This window comes from Dipteris shenzhenensis, chromosome 16 (assembly GCF_047967505.1).
Source record: "Dipteris shenzhenensis isolate YYH24624 ecotype China chromosome 16, Dip_SZ_1.0, whole genome shotgun sequence".
In the NCBI taxonomy this organism is placed as follows: domain Eukaryota; kingdom Viridiplantae; phylum Streptophyta; class Polypodiopsida; order Gleicheniales; family Dipteridaceae; genus Dipteris; species Dipteris shenzhenensis.
In genome coordinates, this window is record NC_141611.1 from 51,079,083 (window position 1) to 51,095,433 (window position 16,351).

Below are 16,351 nucleotides of genomic sequence, written 5' to 3' on the forward strand. Positions count from 1 at the left end.
CACCCAAGTTTTTTTTTTTTCATGAAAGTTCACCCAAGTTTAGGGCTGGATGTTGGGCTGAATTATGCCCAGCCATAGACCCATGTGACAGGCAGAAGAACTGGGAGTAACCCAGGAAAAGGTGCCTGCAGGGAAGGCCACGAGGAGGGGTTGGCCAGTGCAGCAGCCAGTTTGGCAGCTGCAGTACAGTCAGCCATAGGGGGCTGTATATCTGACTCAGGCAGGTCATCATCTTTCTCCAATATCTTTGGAACAAAGATAGATATTCAGGATTAGGCAACCAATCCTAGAAAGGAGATGTGACATCCTTCTCACCCCGATATACATGTGATGTTCATGTTACAATGGAATCCTGTTAAATCGATGTTTACATCGAATCTATTTGATAATTGATTGAGCAACACACTAATGTCCCCAACTCTGACAAAGGACCGACTCCACTATCTCCCATCACAAAGCTCAAAGGCACGAAAATGTGTGACAAGTCCAATGTTTCTAGTGCACGCCACTAATATCAATGTGATATGGCATGGCCCTATGTTCACCACACATACGGCAACATGTTCAGTTCGAGTCACATGGCGAAGGTATAGCCTACCGTATTGGTACTTAAACTACAAGCCCTCACACTTATGTGCAAAAAAATAAGAAGAGAGGAACAAGCGCCTAGACCATACAAAGTTCCCCATGTTACTAGTCAATAAAACCTCATCTCTTTGTGACAGGAACTATTATCAACATGGATCAACCTTACTAATGCACATACAAGATAATGTGACTGCTCTGCTAAGCATTCACTACTCTAATTCAGTAGCAATACTCCTCCCCCAGCCCCTCCTTTGAATTTGACATACATGCTCCCTCCAAGCTTGCTCCAAGCCTTTGACAGAGTGCCTTTAGGATTTCCTAATGTCAAGTCTTGTTGTAAGAAGACATAGATAGGTGTTGATGCCACGGAGCACCTGGAAGACCTACATAGCTTGTGAGATATCCAAGAAGCAAGGCCTTGGCTCCTGAGAATGAAGCATTAACAAGTCTTGAAGGCATGGCCCTTGGAAGATCAAAAAGCTAAAGATAGAGAAGTGTAAGTGCTAATGGACAAAGAAACAAAATAGGAGAAGAAGCCACTAGCCAAGGTAGAAAAATGAGAAATTCATAAGCAAAGATGATGCCTAGAAGGGAAAGGATATAGGAACATTGGGAGTCCAAAGACTTCAAGCTCAGGTACCCTTTTAAGGCTTGGTATTCTCTCCTTGCGGGTAGGTGTGTTGGAGCGTGCTCCCACATGCTCAATGAGCCTACACAACAATAGAAGGTGCCAACCAGAGGTCATTTCCTACATCAATGGTATCAAAGCCAAGTTAGGGATACTTCTCGGTACGTTACAAATAGCCATGTCATGTACACCAGCCATAAAACACAAGTTTCTTCAATCAGGTACTTTGACGCAGCAGCACGCAATGTTGCCAAGAACCACGTTTTAGTTGGTCTAAAACCTGAAACCTTTGTTTTATGCTCTAAAGTTCACCTTAGGGGGAACTTTTTTTTCAAAAGATAGAAACATTAGTTTTTTGGAGTTTGTAAAACTCTATTTAGGTTATGATTTAACTTTTGATGTATGGTTTTGTGACCTGTTCTAGAATATGTCGAAACTTCAATATGCATGGATTAATCTTTATTAAAGCTTGAATCTGTTATCTTCCATTGAATATAGTCTTTTGGGTCTTGAATTAAGTATAATTCGTTGTGGTCAAAGTTTATGATTTGTTGCTTCTGATAAAGTTTCATATTAGTACTTTTGCATCAACTTTGTTTATGAGTTACACTTGTAATTCTATGAATGACAAATTTGACAGCTCCAAACTATTTAGATCTAAAAGATCATATGATTATATAAAATCACCTTGAATATGTACTTAATTTTAAATGAAATATTTTGGGTGTCGTTTCTTTAATTTTCAATGAGGCGTTTTGGATGCCATTTCTGTATGAAAATATTTCATTTTTGAAGTTTCAAAAGCAGATTGCAATGCCTAGGAGCAGCCAGCTAGCTTGTGAGCTAGCCAAAAAGCACCAAGAAGACATTGAGATCCAAGAAGCAAGGCATTGGCTTCATGAGAATGAAGCATAGATCAGCCTAGATAATGACACGTGTAAAATAGGGAAGAAAAACCAAATTAGAGAAGCAACTGCTAGTCGTAACATGGCAAGGGAGATAAATGAGCAATCCTATAAGCAAAGGTGACACTGGGATGGGAAAAAATATAAATATAAAAACAATGGGAGATGGTGTGAGAAGTGTAGCGGAAATGAACGGGAGAGGGAGAAAGAAAGAGAGAGAGAGAGAGAGAGAGAGAGAGAGAGAGAGAGCATGCCTCACACACACACCACCCTGAGAAGGAGAGAAAGGAGAGAGAGGCACAAGAGAACTACAAGTGATCTCTAGAGAAAACCCCGCTACAACTGGGGGAAAACCTCGGAACCAACATGTAGCGGGAGATAGACTATCCTCACTCTCTCTCCTACTCAATACTAACTGCAACTGCAAGATGATGCACTCAATACACAAAGTGAAGCTGTGGATGTGAGTGAGAGAATCAGAGGGAGAGAATGTAGTGGACATCCAAAGAGGAAATAGATACAACTTAATAATGAATGCCCAAAGGGCTGAATACAACTATATGAAGGGGCTGAAACCCTCATTGCAAACATAGTTGCCAAAAACGGCCGTTTCTTGGCAAAAACGGCCATTTCTTCCAGGAAACAAAAAAGGCGAAACCCCCAAAATTGTGATTTCGCCGCCTGGCTCCATTTTTCGCCGCCTCCCACCCATTGCACTCCTTCTGTCCATCCTTGCTACACTCTCCACCTTCTCTAAGCTCTCTCCATCCCTCCATCCTTCGCTCTCGCACTCCCATCTCGATTCCCTCGGACCTCCATCCTTCTCTTTTCTCTCCATCCTGCAAGCTGCAGCTTGGCAACCTACTCTCCATCCCTCCATCCTCCTTCTCTCCATCCTCTCTTACATGTAACCTCTCCATCCTCCTCCACTTCTACCTTGTCCCTACTCCAATGAAAGGTGGCCTAACAGAATGAAAGCATGTGCGCATTGCGACCTTGGCTGCAGAAAGTGGAGGGCAAGGGCTGCAAGATGAAGAAGAGGCTACTGACACTGAGCCATTGGATGATGCCAGCACATTGGGTTCTACAAAGAGAAGAAGAGGGGCATCAACTACATCGAGTGCGGGTCCTAGTGCTACAAGAACACCCTTGCCACATGGATCAATTAGTGTGGATGCTAGTGCGGGAAAAAGAGAATCACTACAAAGGTCTAGCATTCAAACATGCTTGCAAAAGCAAGCAGTGAGGGAGGCCACTAGTGAGCTCACAAAGCTCTTCATATGTGGCGAAGACTACACGATGGAGGAAGGCCATGAGAGCCGTGAGCCGCATTGGGTATGAATGGGAAGGACCTACATATGAGGCCTTGCGGACAAGAGAGCTAAGAAGAGAGAGGGAATGTGTGGAAAACCAAATGAAGCCCTTGAAAGAGACTTGGAAAAAATATGGATGCACACTCTTATGCGATGGATGATCAGAGACACGCAAAAGCAGTGTGTACAATATTTTAGTGTCTTCTTGCAAGGGGACCATGTTCTTGAGAGCCATAGATGCTTCCACTGCAGGTACAATGATTACAGGGTTGTATATTTGGGAGCATATACGGGCAGCCATTATGGAGATAGGTGCTGAGAATGTAATGCAGGTGGTGATAGATAATGGTAGCAATTGTGTGTCAATGGGTGCCATGTTAGAAGATGAGTTCCCTAAGATTGTGTGGACACCATGTGCCTCACATTGCCTTGATCTTTTGATCGAGGACCTAGGGAAGATACCTTGGATTGATGCCATCTTCTCCACAGCCCGCAGTATCATGAAGTTTGTCACAAAGAGACCCAAAGTCCTTAGCATCTATCGGGCTTACAGTGACCTTGAGCTACTGAAACCTCCAGCCACAAGGTTTGCTTACATGTTTATAGTGGTGGAGAGGCTTGTGCAAGTGCGCCAAGGCTTGTTGTGCACGGTTGTGTCTCACGAGTGGGGAGATTGGGATGATAGAGGCCAAGCAAAGTCTATCAAATTTGTCCGCATGATCATGGATGAGTCTTGGTGGAATCAGGCGGAGGCATTAATCAAATCGATTAATCCTATCTATACGGTGCTTTGCATCACGGACATGGAGGGAAGCACATTAGGGCTCTTGTACGAGTTTATGGACAAGATTGGCGAGGCTCTCAACAGAAACACTTCCCTATCGCCTGATGAGTAAGACTTTTTACTTTTGTAATATGTATAATTATTGCAATTTGCTATCAAAGCTTATGGCTAGAGCCTGGAATTTTCAAATATGTTTTATGTATGTACTATGAATTTTGCGGGTGGTGACTTGGAGATGCAACGAAGAATGGAGGATGAACTTCTATTGTTCCACAATCACAGCCTCTCCTTGGTCGACCTATGGCTAGGCTCCGAGAGACACAGTTGCAACCTGTCTCCTGGTAGGAGAAATATGGCAACTGAACTCCTACTTTGGTAAGAGACAAATTACAACGTCACTAGTTAGAACTTAGTAGTTAAGCAATTTGAAGTTTTATCTACTACAAATATGTTTAAAGTTATTAAGTCCTGATACTTATCTCTGCTTAAATGGATTATGGCAAAAACGCCTTGCTATATGTGTTCTCTCACAGGACTGCAGTTCCCGTCCTTGTGAGAGGAACTAAAGCACTTGGGCCCTCTTTCACACAAAGAAGAGGAACAGATTGAGCACGGCTCAATTGGAGCGGTTGGGGTTTTGTCATTGCAACCTCCGTCTCCTTGAGTTCGCTGCCCCGAACCTCGCCAAGTGAATGTAGACAAGGTGGACGTGGAGAAGATGAAGGCCATACCAGATATCCCACCGTAGGAGTTGGACATATACTCCATGTTGTATGAGGAGCTGCCACAGCAGCACAACACACACGATTGCAGGCTCAACCATCTGGAGATGGTGCTAGTAACTTCAGCTGCACCCGATGGTCCCGATCCTGATGTTGATGATTCTTCTTCAGACAGTGACACAGATGCCTCAGGCCCATCTGAGGAGGTACAGGATGACGATGACGAGGAGTCCATGGATGATGCAGATGATCAGTAGTGATGTACCCTGGTCCTTGACTACGACTATACAGACTACAGTGCTAGCCTACTCCTAGTCATGACACTTCATATGCATCATGCATGCAGCATGATGCATCCTAGACTATGTTATTTCTTTTTTTATGATAGTAGATACAATACAGAGTATACTTTGGACCTTGGTGCCAGGTGGCAGCTGCTTTTTTTAATATTATCCATGGGTGCTTTTATTTGAGTCTTGCATGACTCATGAGTCATGATCATGGAATTTGTGGATCATGAATCATGATCATCTATGGACATTGGATGCTTTCAAGTTTCAAGTTTCAAGTTTCAACTTGTGTGCAAACTTCTAAATTTCAGATTCTTGTAACGTCAAACTTGTTAGTCATGACACATGTTGATTGTTGAAGCATAATTCATAATTTAGAATCATAGAAGCATGCATGATGCATTGATGCTTCAATATAGATAATTGTATTATGTATAATGTGCACTCTATTGATAATTATATTATGTATATAAATTGTATCATATTGCCATTTCTTCCGTTTCCGTTTCGGCGGGGGCTGGAAACTCCGTTCCATTTCGACTGGCAACTGTGATTGCAAAACTAGAAGACTAGACTACCTAGAGGAGGTGAATCCTCACTAGATCCCTAAAGAGGCTCAGGCTACCTTGCTGGTCTGCTACGGGCAGGCTTGGGCTTCGCTGCTCTGAAGGCTTGAAGGCCTGAGAAGTGGATGAAGAATGAGGGCCAAAGGCTGCCCTTTTATAGCTGTTAGGTCAGCCTACCCAACTTGGTCAATGCCGACCGTTGACCTTGGTCGACAGGTCAACATCAATTGTTGACCAAGTCGTTCAAAAAAGTCAACGTTGATTAAAAAAGTCAGCTCTATGTCTTTTGACCTATGATGGCGTGGCGTTGACGGTCTATCGACTGTGCGTTGATTGCTGCCTGCATGGCTGTACGGATCCTTGCATGGCAGTTGACGTGGCTGCCTACGTTGGCACTAGCTAGCATGACCATGGGCTTGTGGACGCGCGTAACATAATCTCGTGGCCTAAAACTTCTAACAGACCACTGGATGTTTGTATGCAGCCCATGGAGAAACTTGCTCAGCTTCTGACTCTCCTCCAATTGCAACTATATAAACACATGTGTGAACTTATTGGCATAATGATTCACCGTCTCGGTGTCTCCCTGGTGTAGCTCGTAGAACTAACTCTAGAGCCTATCCAAGTACTGCGGTGGCAGGAACCGTGATCGCAGATCTTTCACGAATTCTGTCCAGCTGTAGAAAGGTGTCTCCTATTCTGCATCATAGTGGTCCTTCTACCACTTGAGCCACCAGGTGACCGCCTCGCCTGTGAGGTGGATGGATGCTAGGATGCACCGCTCGTCCTTCGTAGAGGTATCACTCAAAAATAACTTTTGAGCTGATTGAGACACGAAGTCAGTACTAAGGGTTCCTGCTTACCATCATATCGTGTGAAGTTGAGCTTCCCCGGAAAGGAGGCTTGGTTGGAGGTGGAAGTCTCTCCTTGTCTTCCCCCGCTCGTCAAAGTAGAGAAATGAGAAGCTACCGATCCCATTCTTCCTTCTCTTCTCGAGTGGTACGTTCTTGGAGCTTCCTTGGCCTCCAAAGCCTCTCGGTCCCAGAGTTCCTTTGCTTCTAGAGCCTCTCGATCGCGTTCTTCTTTTGCTTCCCGAGCTAACCTTTCACGTTCTCTAGCGACCTACTCACGATCTTCCCGCATCTCCTGAAGCTGGGTCATGCGGGTGAAGAGAGACTCGGACTGTTGTTGCTACATCTACATCATAGCCTGCGACATGGCTGTCATGGCAAACATGGAAGTGTCTACAGGATTCTGTGGTGGGGGTGGTGGTGGCGATTGAGACATTGAACCCTCATCCCCCCCGGTGTTGACTACTCACTGGTGCTCATGGTGTCCTTGCCGGATATTGTCCGGACCATGAAACAATAGAGCTGCCCCTAAACTGTACCTCCCTATCTAAGGAAAGAAAACTGAAGCTCTGATACCAATGTAGTGGGAGATAAACTATCCTCACTCTCTCTCCTGCTCAATACTAATTGCAACTGCAAGATGATGCACTCAATACACAAAGTGATGATGTGGATGTAAGTGAGAGAATCAGAGGGAGAGAATGTAGTGGGAAATAGATACAACTGAATAATGAATGCCCAACGGGCTGAATACAACTATGTTTAGGGGCTGAAACCCTCACTGCAAAACTGGAAGACTAGACTACCTAGAGGAGATGAATCCTCACTAGATCCCTGAAAAGGCTGAGGCTACCCTGTTGGTCCGCTGCGGGGAGGCCTAGGCTCTGCTACTCTGAAGGCTTAAAGGCTTGAGGAGTGGACGAAGGATGAGGGCCAAAGGCTGCCCTTTTATAGCTGTTAGGTCAGCCTGGCCGATTTGGTCATCATCGGCCGGCTGGTCAACATCAGCGTTGACCAGGTCGGTCAAAAAAGACAATGTTGACCAAAAAATCACCTCTGTGTTTATTGACCTGCGATGCTATGGCATTGACTGTCTGTTGACTGTGTGCTGATTGCTGACTGTGCAGGGCTGCCTGCATGGCCATATGGATTCTTGTGTGGCAGTTGACCTAGCTGCCTACATTGGGACCAGGTAGCATGGTCGTGGGCTTGTGGATGCCCATGACACAACAGGCTGCTCGGGAGCTCAAACAGACAGCTCAACAACCACGGGAAATGGAGACACAAAGAGTGGATAGACTGCTCCACACTCCTGCCCTAGGACTGCTCAACAAGGCAGCCTATGCTGCTCCACAAGGCATTGGACAGCAGTGGCTATACTGCTCCAAGAGATGCTACCAAACAATGAGAATGGGGGGCCTATATATAGGCAGCCCCCCCTGCCTGGTCGGCTGATCTAAAAGGGGCCGCCTCCCTGCTGTAGGGCCGACCAGCATGTGTGGGCCGACCCAGCACTAGGGCTGCCCACAACCCTATAAAGGGGGGGCTCTCCCTTAGCCTATGAGGGGCTGACACCAACCAAGGTGGCCAACCTGCAGGTCGGCCCACCCTCTGCTCTCCAGCCCTCATCTAGGACACCTATAAGGGCATACCCATGCAGCACAACAGGGCATATCTGCCCAGACAGCCCTGCACCCCTCCCGGACACCTCCATGGCCTATGTGGCAACGCATGAAGCAGAGGAAAGCCTACTCTCACAGGGCGGGCACACCCACAACACAGGCCCTCTCTCTCTATGTTACCCTCACTCATTGCACAGGCACACCCACAATCAAGGCCCTCTCTCTCTACGTGACATCAGGAGATGTTGACCTCTCACACCCCCTCTCAGCTCTTGGATGGAACAGAGACGCCAGGGAGCTAGGTGTGCCGCAGGAACAACTAGAGGAATCCATCGTGTGATACTCCACTGCTGAAGACCGCCACAGGTACTGTCAAAGAAGCCTCTTCTTGGCGCAAACCACCTGAGCACGATAACTGGAAACCTGGAACTGTTGCTCCCAGGCCACAGGTGCTAGGTACACTCCTCTGGTCTGGTACTGGTACACTAGGTCATCTGGTTTCGCAATCCAACTGCTAGTCTTGGTACATGACTCAAACAGAGGATCCTGGAACAATAATCCGACAGATACTACCACCGGTGCAAGGTCTGCTTCCCTACATGGGCACCTGTATTGCTGGCTTCCTATACACACCTAAGGGTTGCAATTTTGGTTTTTGGTTTTTTCGGTTTAAGGATGTAAAATTCAAGTAGTTCTGCAATTTCACAGGAGAAGTAGTACTCCTGGGTGCTCCTTTTGGTCTATGTGATCGTGGGTAGCTTTTAGGCATTGTCAGGCTACAAAATTCGTTTTGTTTTGTTGATAGCAGTTCTTCGGTCAAGATAGATACAAATCTGATTTTGTTTTCGTCTGTCTTGTTCTAGATACGGAGATTGTGCAATAGGTTTGCTATCTACGAATTGCTTGCCTTAGTTGTGCATAAGATTACTGTCATGACAAGAGAAATGATTATTTAGTTAATTAATAGTCATTAGAACTTTATTATTGTTAGGCGCCAATTTGATGGTGCGGTTATATGTTTGTATTTATGATCGATCAAGCGGTGTAAATAGTACCGCCAAAACTATGTAACATTGGCCAATGATTAGTAATAAAGATGTGCACACACGTGTCTAGGTCCTAGGGGCAATAGGAAAGGGAAAGGGTGCATTAGAGTGCATTGAATGGTAGGTGCATGGGTCATAGGCTAAGGGTAGGTGTAAATGGGAAGATGGAACTTGAGTGATCTCAAGGGACATTAATGAAAGGGTATCACCCTTTCATTGTGAATCTCACGTAGCATTCTTTCTACCACATTGCATTCATCCGTCATCTCTCTCCCACCTTGCATGTAGGTCGAAAAAGAAACAAGTACTCTCACGAGGGCGCTCTTCCCCATTGGAGGGCCAATCGGCATTCAAATTCTGCATGCATTGCACACATTTGCATTTTCGAAAAGTGTAGATCTTCACAATTACTCTCTGATGCGACTGCTATTTGCAAACAACTGCTTTGGATTTGGCACGAAAAGGATTTATGTTGTCGCAGAATGAATTGTTTACGCATGAAGCACTCTTGGCTGTTTCCATTGGACAGCACTTGTGTTTGCGCACAATTCCTCTAGTTGTACAGGTTACGCAGCACAAGCAGTTGGTGCTTGTGTTTGCGGTGGTTCTGGCATACAACAGCACGGCTGCTGTGACATTGTTGGCCAGTAGTTTCTTACGCTGGTGGGGGCTGAGAGCGCTTGGGCTTTGGACCTTGGTATGATCTGTTCGCTGGAGGAAAACGACATCTTGCAGACCTTTTCTTGGTTCGTTCAAAGGGCTCAAGCTGGTGCTGCATGCACCTACTTGCATGTTTGGATAAGTGGGTTTTCCTATTTGGGCTTTATTCCTAACTATGAGCTACTAGTTGTGGTGACTTACTGTCCCCCTTTGTTTGAATGGCGACTGCTCTAAATCATGGTTGTAAGACACGTTAAGACACGACACATTAGACACGCTTCAGACACGAGTGTCTAAAGTGTCTTAAAGATAAGACACGTAAGACACGCCATTGTGGTTATAATAATAAATATTTAATTAATATATGTATAAGTATACAAATGTACAACTTGCTAGCATAGCTAGCTGCGTACAATAAGCTACACTTAAATAATGCAAGAAGAAACAATGCAGTTGTACAATGTAGTTAAGAGTCAAGACTTGTCACTCAAGACTTAAAAGTTAAAGTTAAGACTCACCACTGAAGAGCTCACAAGTTTTGAGTACTGAAAGGTTTAAACTGACAATTGAATCTTGTCACATGTGACATGAATGAAAACTGCATCTCGATACATATAATTGAAAGAAAGCTTTCGACTCTCAAGACTCAAATCTCTAACGATTCATCCTAATCTGAATCTATGAGGTCACTGCCACTGCTAGATCCAAAGTCACCATCAATGATAGCATGGCTAAGTCAAACTCAATGTGTGTTATTACTCCCCACCCACCCCAAAAAAAAAACACTAGAGCGTCTAAAGGTGTCTTAAGATAAGACACGTGTCTTAAGTGTCTTAAGTGTCGTATCATAAGACACGAGTGTCTTAACAACCATGCTCTAAATGAATGTGTTGCACGTTGGTCTTGAAAAGTTGCCATGTGCAGACTTGCACGCGAGGTGTAAGTATACTTACAGTTCAGTAAAGGCCTGCATGTCTGCTTTTCTCAGCCCCACGCCAAAGTCTCTTTCTAACAAATGCAACCCCTGCATGTGCACCTTCGAGAACTGCTGTCACCTCCATTCATTTCACAACTTTTCTATTTCAGCAAACCTTCTACTTCGGCCAGTTTACCAGCTTTGGTACTTCTCCTCAGCCTTGACCAACTCTGCTTGCTCTTGACAGCTCTCGGTCAATCTCTTGCCCTCTACAATCTGCTCTCATCTATCCTTTGCTATCCCTTATTCAAAGAATTAGCCTTGGACTTGATTTTCACTATTCAGCAGCCTGTTTTGCATCTGAAGCACATATTCAACTTGTTTTTGTAAGAAAATAAAGCCACTGGTTTGCGCTCTCATCTTTTCGTCCTTTCTCTCGTGAAAATCTCCAAGTATGTTGAGATTTTGCTTTGCATAAGTGCAGAAGCATGTGTTGCACACACATGCAATCGATTTTGTCTATTTCTGACTTGAGTTCTCTTCTAAAATTCTTTGGAAGTCATGCATGTTCTCTTTACCGTGGATTTTGTTGCTTGTAAATTGTGGATTCTCGCATGTACGCTTTCAGAAATTTGTTGTTAATATTGATTGTTTGTTTGCTGTTTCTTTGTTTGTGACAATCCTAGAGAGGAGCACAGCTCTTCAATGCTCTTGGACCTTCAAAACCACCTCAATTGCTGCTCAGGTGTTGCTATAATGCATTATTTATATAATTCCTATAATTGAATCAACTTTGTTTATGAGTTACAGTCATAATTCTATATTTGATAGCAGCCACCTTGGAGTGCCCCAATGCTTCTAATTAAGGAGAAAGGCATGTCTATGCACTTGCGCATAGACTACAAAGGTCTCAGCAGGCTCACGATCAAGGACAGCTAAGGATGGACAATCTCATCGATCGGCTCCACAAAGATCGATTTGAGAACGGGCTATCGACAAATAAGAATATTTAAAATGTCTATAAGACCACATTCGTATGCGATTTGGCTATAATGAGTTCCTGGTGCTTCCATTTGAACTCACTAATACCCAGCAGCTTTCCAGCAGATGATAAATGAACTATTTTGTCCATATCTGAGAAAGTTTGTGGTGGTCTTCTAGATGTCTTGATTTACACTTGTTACAGCATGGACGCCACCTTCAGATAGAGTTGTCCATACTTCACAAAGAGCAACTCTTTGCGAAAGAGAGTAAATGTGAATTCTTGAACAGGAATTTGTATTTCGTGGACACATCTTACATTGATGGCGTCTGTATTAACTATGAGAAAGTCAGAAAGCTATATGAATGGCCTATTTTGAGAACGATTACCAAGGTCAAATCCTTTCTTGGATTTGTGAATTTCTTCCAGACCTTCATCTGGAATTATGCTAAGATAGCATTACTCTTATGTGGACTAAGGAGCTTGATGTGTATTTATGCTTTTTTGCAAGATGGTATACCTGTGGCCTTTGAGGAAAAAAAGCTAACCAACCACGGTATAACTGGCCAACGCATGAAAAAGGGGCTATGCGCTATTATTCACATGTTGAAAAATTGGAGCCATTATATGTATGGATCTACCTTTGTGGTCTATGCAGATAACTCTTCTCTGAAGTATTTTACTTGCCCCTATGGTCGGAGCTTGTGCAAGAACTCAGATAGTAGATGCCTTGAGTAAATTAGTAGTGTGAATCAACTTTGCTTCAAAGAGATCCCCTTTGACTTGTATGACTCTCTTAGGGGCCTTTATCCCAAACATGATCTCTTCAAACGTGTATAGAATGAAGTACAAGCTGGATATGCCCCTCCTGGAAGAAAAATTGGGGTATTACATTCAGAATGGTTCCTTTTTTCGAAAGGCTACATTTGTGTAATGGAATTGACGTTGGGATTTTGACAGTCGCGGTTCACCTCCCTGCCTATGAGAAGGACACGGGGGAAGACCAAAGTCTCACTCAAAAAGCTGCCACGGAAAGAGAAAAAGGGTTGCCACACGGGCAACATCTAAAGGCTCATGGAAGGCTGTTGGCAGGCCCAAAGTGCCTGGTAGAAAGCCCCATGAGTAGGGCTGCAAGCGGAGCTTGGAGTTAGTCGTTCAGAGAGAGAAGTGGTCGGCAGACTGAAGAGACCAGCCAGAGCACAGAAACCACCAGAGAAGTATGCATGTAGCATAGTCGGTAGTTGTAGGGACAGTTGACTACAGAAGCTTGGTCAAATTTGGTACAACATAGTGCAAGTATGTAGGGCTGGTGTAAGGCCTAAGAAAAATGCAGGCAGTCAAGTGCAGGTCCAAAAGGTTCCAGAAGGTCCCAGCAATAGGCGCTTGAACCAAGACCATAAAAAGGTCCATTGACCCAAGAAAGAGCAGACCCGGTCGGCCCAGTTATTCATTGCTGATAGACTGGTTAGCCAGTTCAAAGGGCTACAAGCCCTAAAAATAGGCCCTTGGAGGGGGAAAGTCACCTATTCACTGTCATGCCTCACTCCGCTGTGTATTGGAGTAGCAGGGAGCCAGGCCTTTGTACCTCAGAAGAAAAGATGAGGTAGCAAGGGTTAGATCGTTGTAGTTAGGTGACTGTTCTACACATTTCTTTCTTTAAAGTAGCGAAACTTAAGAGAGCGATGGAGATGATTGATATTGTTATGAAAGAAGATGGGGTAGAAGTATTACAACTAAAATTAGAATAGGTCTTTAGGAAGAAATTTTGTTCTACAGTGACGTTGAGCACTTTCAAAGAGCTGCTTTGATACATCCATTCAATTTATGAAAAAGCTGGAATCATATAGGCTGGGTCCCAAAGGTTAAAGAAATGAAAAATGGATATAGAGGACACAGCAAAAGAAGTGCTAGGACTGTCTCCACAGTGCCACAGCCATCCTAAAAGGTAGCTATCTTTAAAACACTCAGTGTGTAGATAATCTATAGCTTAGATTTTGAAAGTTATAGGCAAAGAATGGGCTTAAGTTCGCCCATTCTTCTCAAAAAACTTCGAGGTCTCAAGGAATGAAGAGTATAGGATAATGGCTGAGACAGATCCTATGCAAAGACTTAGGATAGGTCAATAGAGAATTGTCCTATGAAAGATTGACCTAAACTTGATGAGGCTTTAGAGCACTTAAGATTGACCTAAACTTGATGAGGACACTTTAGAGCACTTCAGGCTTGGTGGAAAACTACCCTAAAGGCTTAGTTACAAGGCAACACGATTCATAAGGTATTTGTTCCAAAGGTCTCCACATTCCCAAACATCATGGGGAATGCCATAATGGAAATGTGACAATGGGAACCTGTTCTAGACGTTCCAAACATTTGTGGACGCATTCCAGAACGTTTTGCATGGGCGTTCCCGAATATTTGATAGTCATAATTTTGGGTCTTGGTTTTCAGCAGTTTCTTTTCTACGTTCAGCATCAAGGGCATTTAATCTTGGACGATCTCCTAATGCATTTGCTTCACTGACTCTTGACTTTTATGTTATTTTTGTAATGCACTTGGTTCAGTGACTCGTTTTATGTTATCACGTCTATGTATTATGCAGTATGATCATTATAATTGATAATTGATCTATTATTTAAAAATGATTATATTGTATTATCATTGAAAACATCGAAATTCATTTTCATAGAAATTATCTATTTCATATTTCTTTTAAGTTTTCGCATCACATAAATCTATGATAATAGTGTTCTCGTTCATATTTGTCTCCTCGGAGTTCCTGTTCCCTATTTTTGTTCTCATTCCCAATGCCATATTCATTGGATGACATTGATGCCGCGTTCTTGTTTCCATTTTTTAAAGGTCGTTCAAGCTTCTTGTTCCTGTTCTCCTTCCCATTCCCTAACTATGCCTGAACGGTCTGGAACAAAAGGACATGATGGATAGTTATGAACTCAATCAAAAGGGGAAATGGCCACCTATAAAAGGAGTTCAACCAAGAGGTTGTTCAAGGAGAACAAAACTACTTCCAAAGATAAACCTTGATTAGCTATGCAGGAGAACATTGGTAGATGAAGCTCACGTACTACGTTGTCACAGTAACTATGCGCGCATCAGAACGAATTTGCAGCCTCGTACAACAATCTCTTTGAATTGCTCGCTAGCAAATTGGGAGCCAAATCACGGAGATATGGAAGCACATAAAGAAATCATTTGTTTGTGAAAATTATAGTTTGAGTCTTTAATACGTGGTAGAGCTGTATTAAACACTCAGACTATAATTCTTACAAATGCTCTGAGTATTTCACAAGTTGAATATTCTGTGATAATTCAATATGCTTAGCGTCTCTAAAGGATATTCTCTCTCTCTCTCTCTCTCTCTCTCTCTCTCTCTCTCTCTCTCTCTCTGTGGCATGCTTATAAAACACAAAATATACGGTCTTTCTAAATCTCCATTTCTCGTCATCGCCAGGGAAAACGGTTTTCCTTTTTTCAGATTGGAGGAGTAATAATAACAATAGAAGATGAGGAAACTCGTGGGCGAAAAAAAAAGAACACGTGATGAAAGAGCGGAAGAAGATGATGTATGATACTTGGCTCTGTAGGCTTTGAAGACTGCCCATCGCAATTTCGGTTTCTTGATCGTGGATCTGTCACAGGCTGTCCACTGGCCTCCTCTTCGTCGTCCTCCTGGCTTAGCTTCAATGGATTAGCGGGCAATCTTGACCTCTGCTTCAAGCTGAATCCAAACTTGCCATTGGGCACAGCTGCAGCAGGCTTCTGAGGACTTGGTTTCAAAACGGACGGGAGAAACGTGCCCTTTTTTATAGTGAGCGTGTCTTCCAAACCCTCGGGAGCAGAAGTTGCGTCCACAGTAACGGATTCTGCTCGAGAGGTGTCCTGTTCCTGAAGCTGCTTGAACCGCTCAAGGAAAGATCCATCGTTCACGAAAAGAGATGGGTTATTTGGTACCTCCATAGAAACCAAGTCTCCCTTTCGATGGAGCATGCAATCAGCGAGGGGCTGGCTCCAAAAAGCTACAGAATGCAAGAAGGCAAAGTCAGAAGCACCTAGAAGGCCAACCAGGGCAACTCAACATGACAAAGTATAGCAAATGGCAATGGACAATGGCAATAGCAATAGGCAATGGCTACGGCTAGTGGCTATCGCTATGGCTATGGCTATGGCTATGGCGTAGCAACAGCACACACAAACATTTTGTAGTAAATATCCTTGCGAGTTGACCTGTTCACGGGACAACCACACACACACACATTTTGTAGCAAATTTACTTGTGAGTTGACCTCTTCACTTGTTCACCCGACACGAGTGGTTACTTGGCCAACACTGTGACACATTCTAAGCACTAGAGCGTTTTATGAAACTCTAAAATCCTATGAAGCCATGTGGTAATTCTAAGCCGTTAGCTCAACTCGCCTATTATTAGCTACCTACAATATACTTAGCAGCTTGCCAAGCAT

General features: G+C 43.8%; 1 protein-coding gene and 1 pseudogene across 1 annotated transcript in view; one reads left to right on the plus strand and one right to left on the minus strand.

The window, feature by feature from the left end:
* Positions 1 to 16,083, minus strand: part of LOC147893091 (SURP and G-patch domain-containing protein 1-like protein) — a 34,514-nt gene extending 18,431 nt beyond the window's left edge. Inside the window, exon 1 of the mRNA XM_087387099.1 lies at positions 15,464 to 16,083. Within this exon, the coding sequence (XP_087243225.1) occupies positions 15,464 to 15,878 (415 nt within the window). The 5' untranslated portion in view covers positions 15,879 to 16,083. The remainder of the gene's footprint in view (positions 1 to 15,463) is intronic.
* LOC147893092 (uncharacterized) lies at positions 530 to 4,330 on the plus strand (annotated as a pseudogene).
* Positions 16,084 to 16,351: the final 268 nt, after the last annotated feature.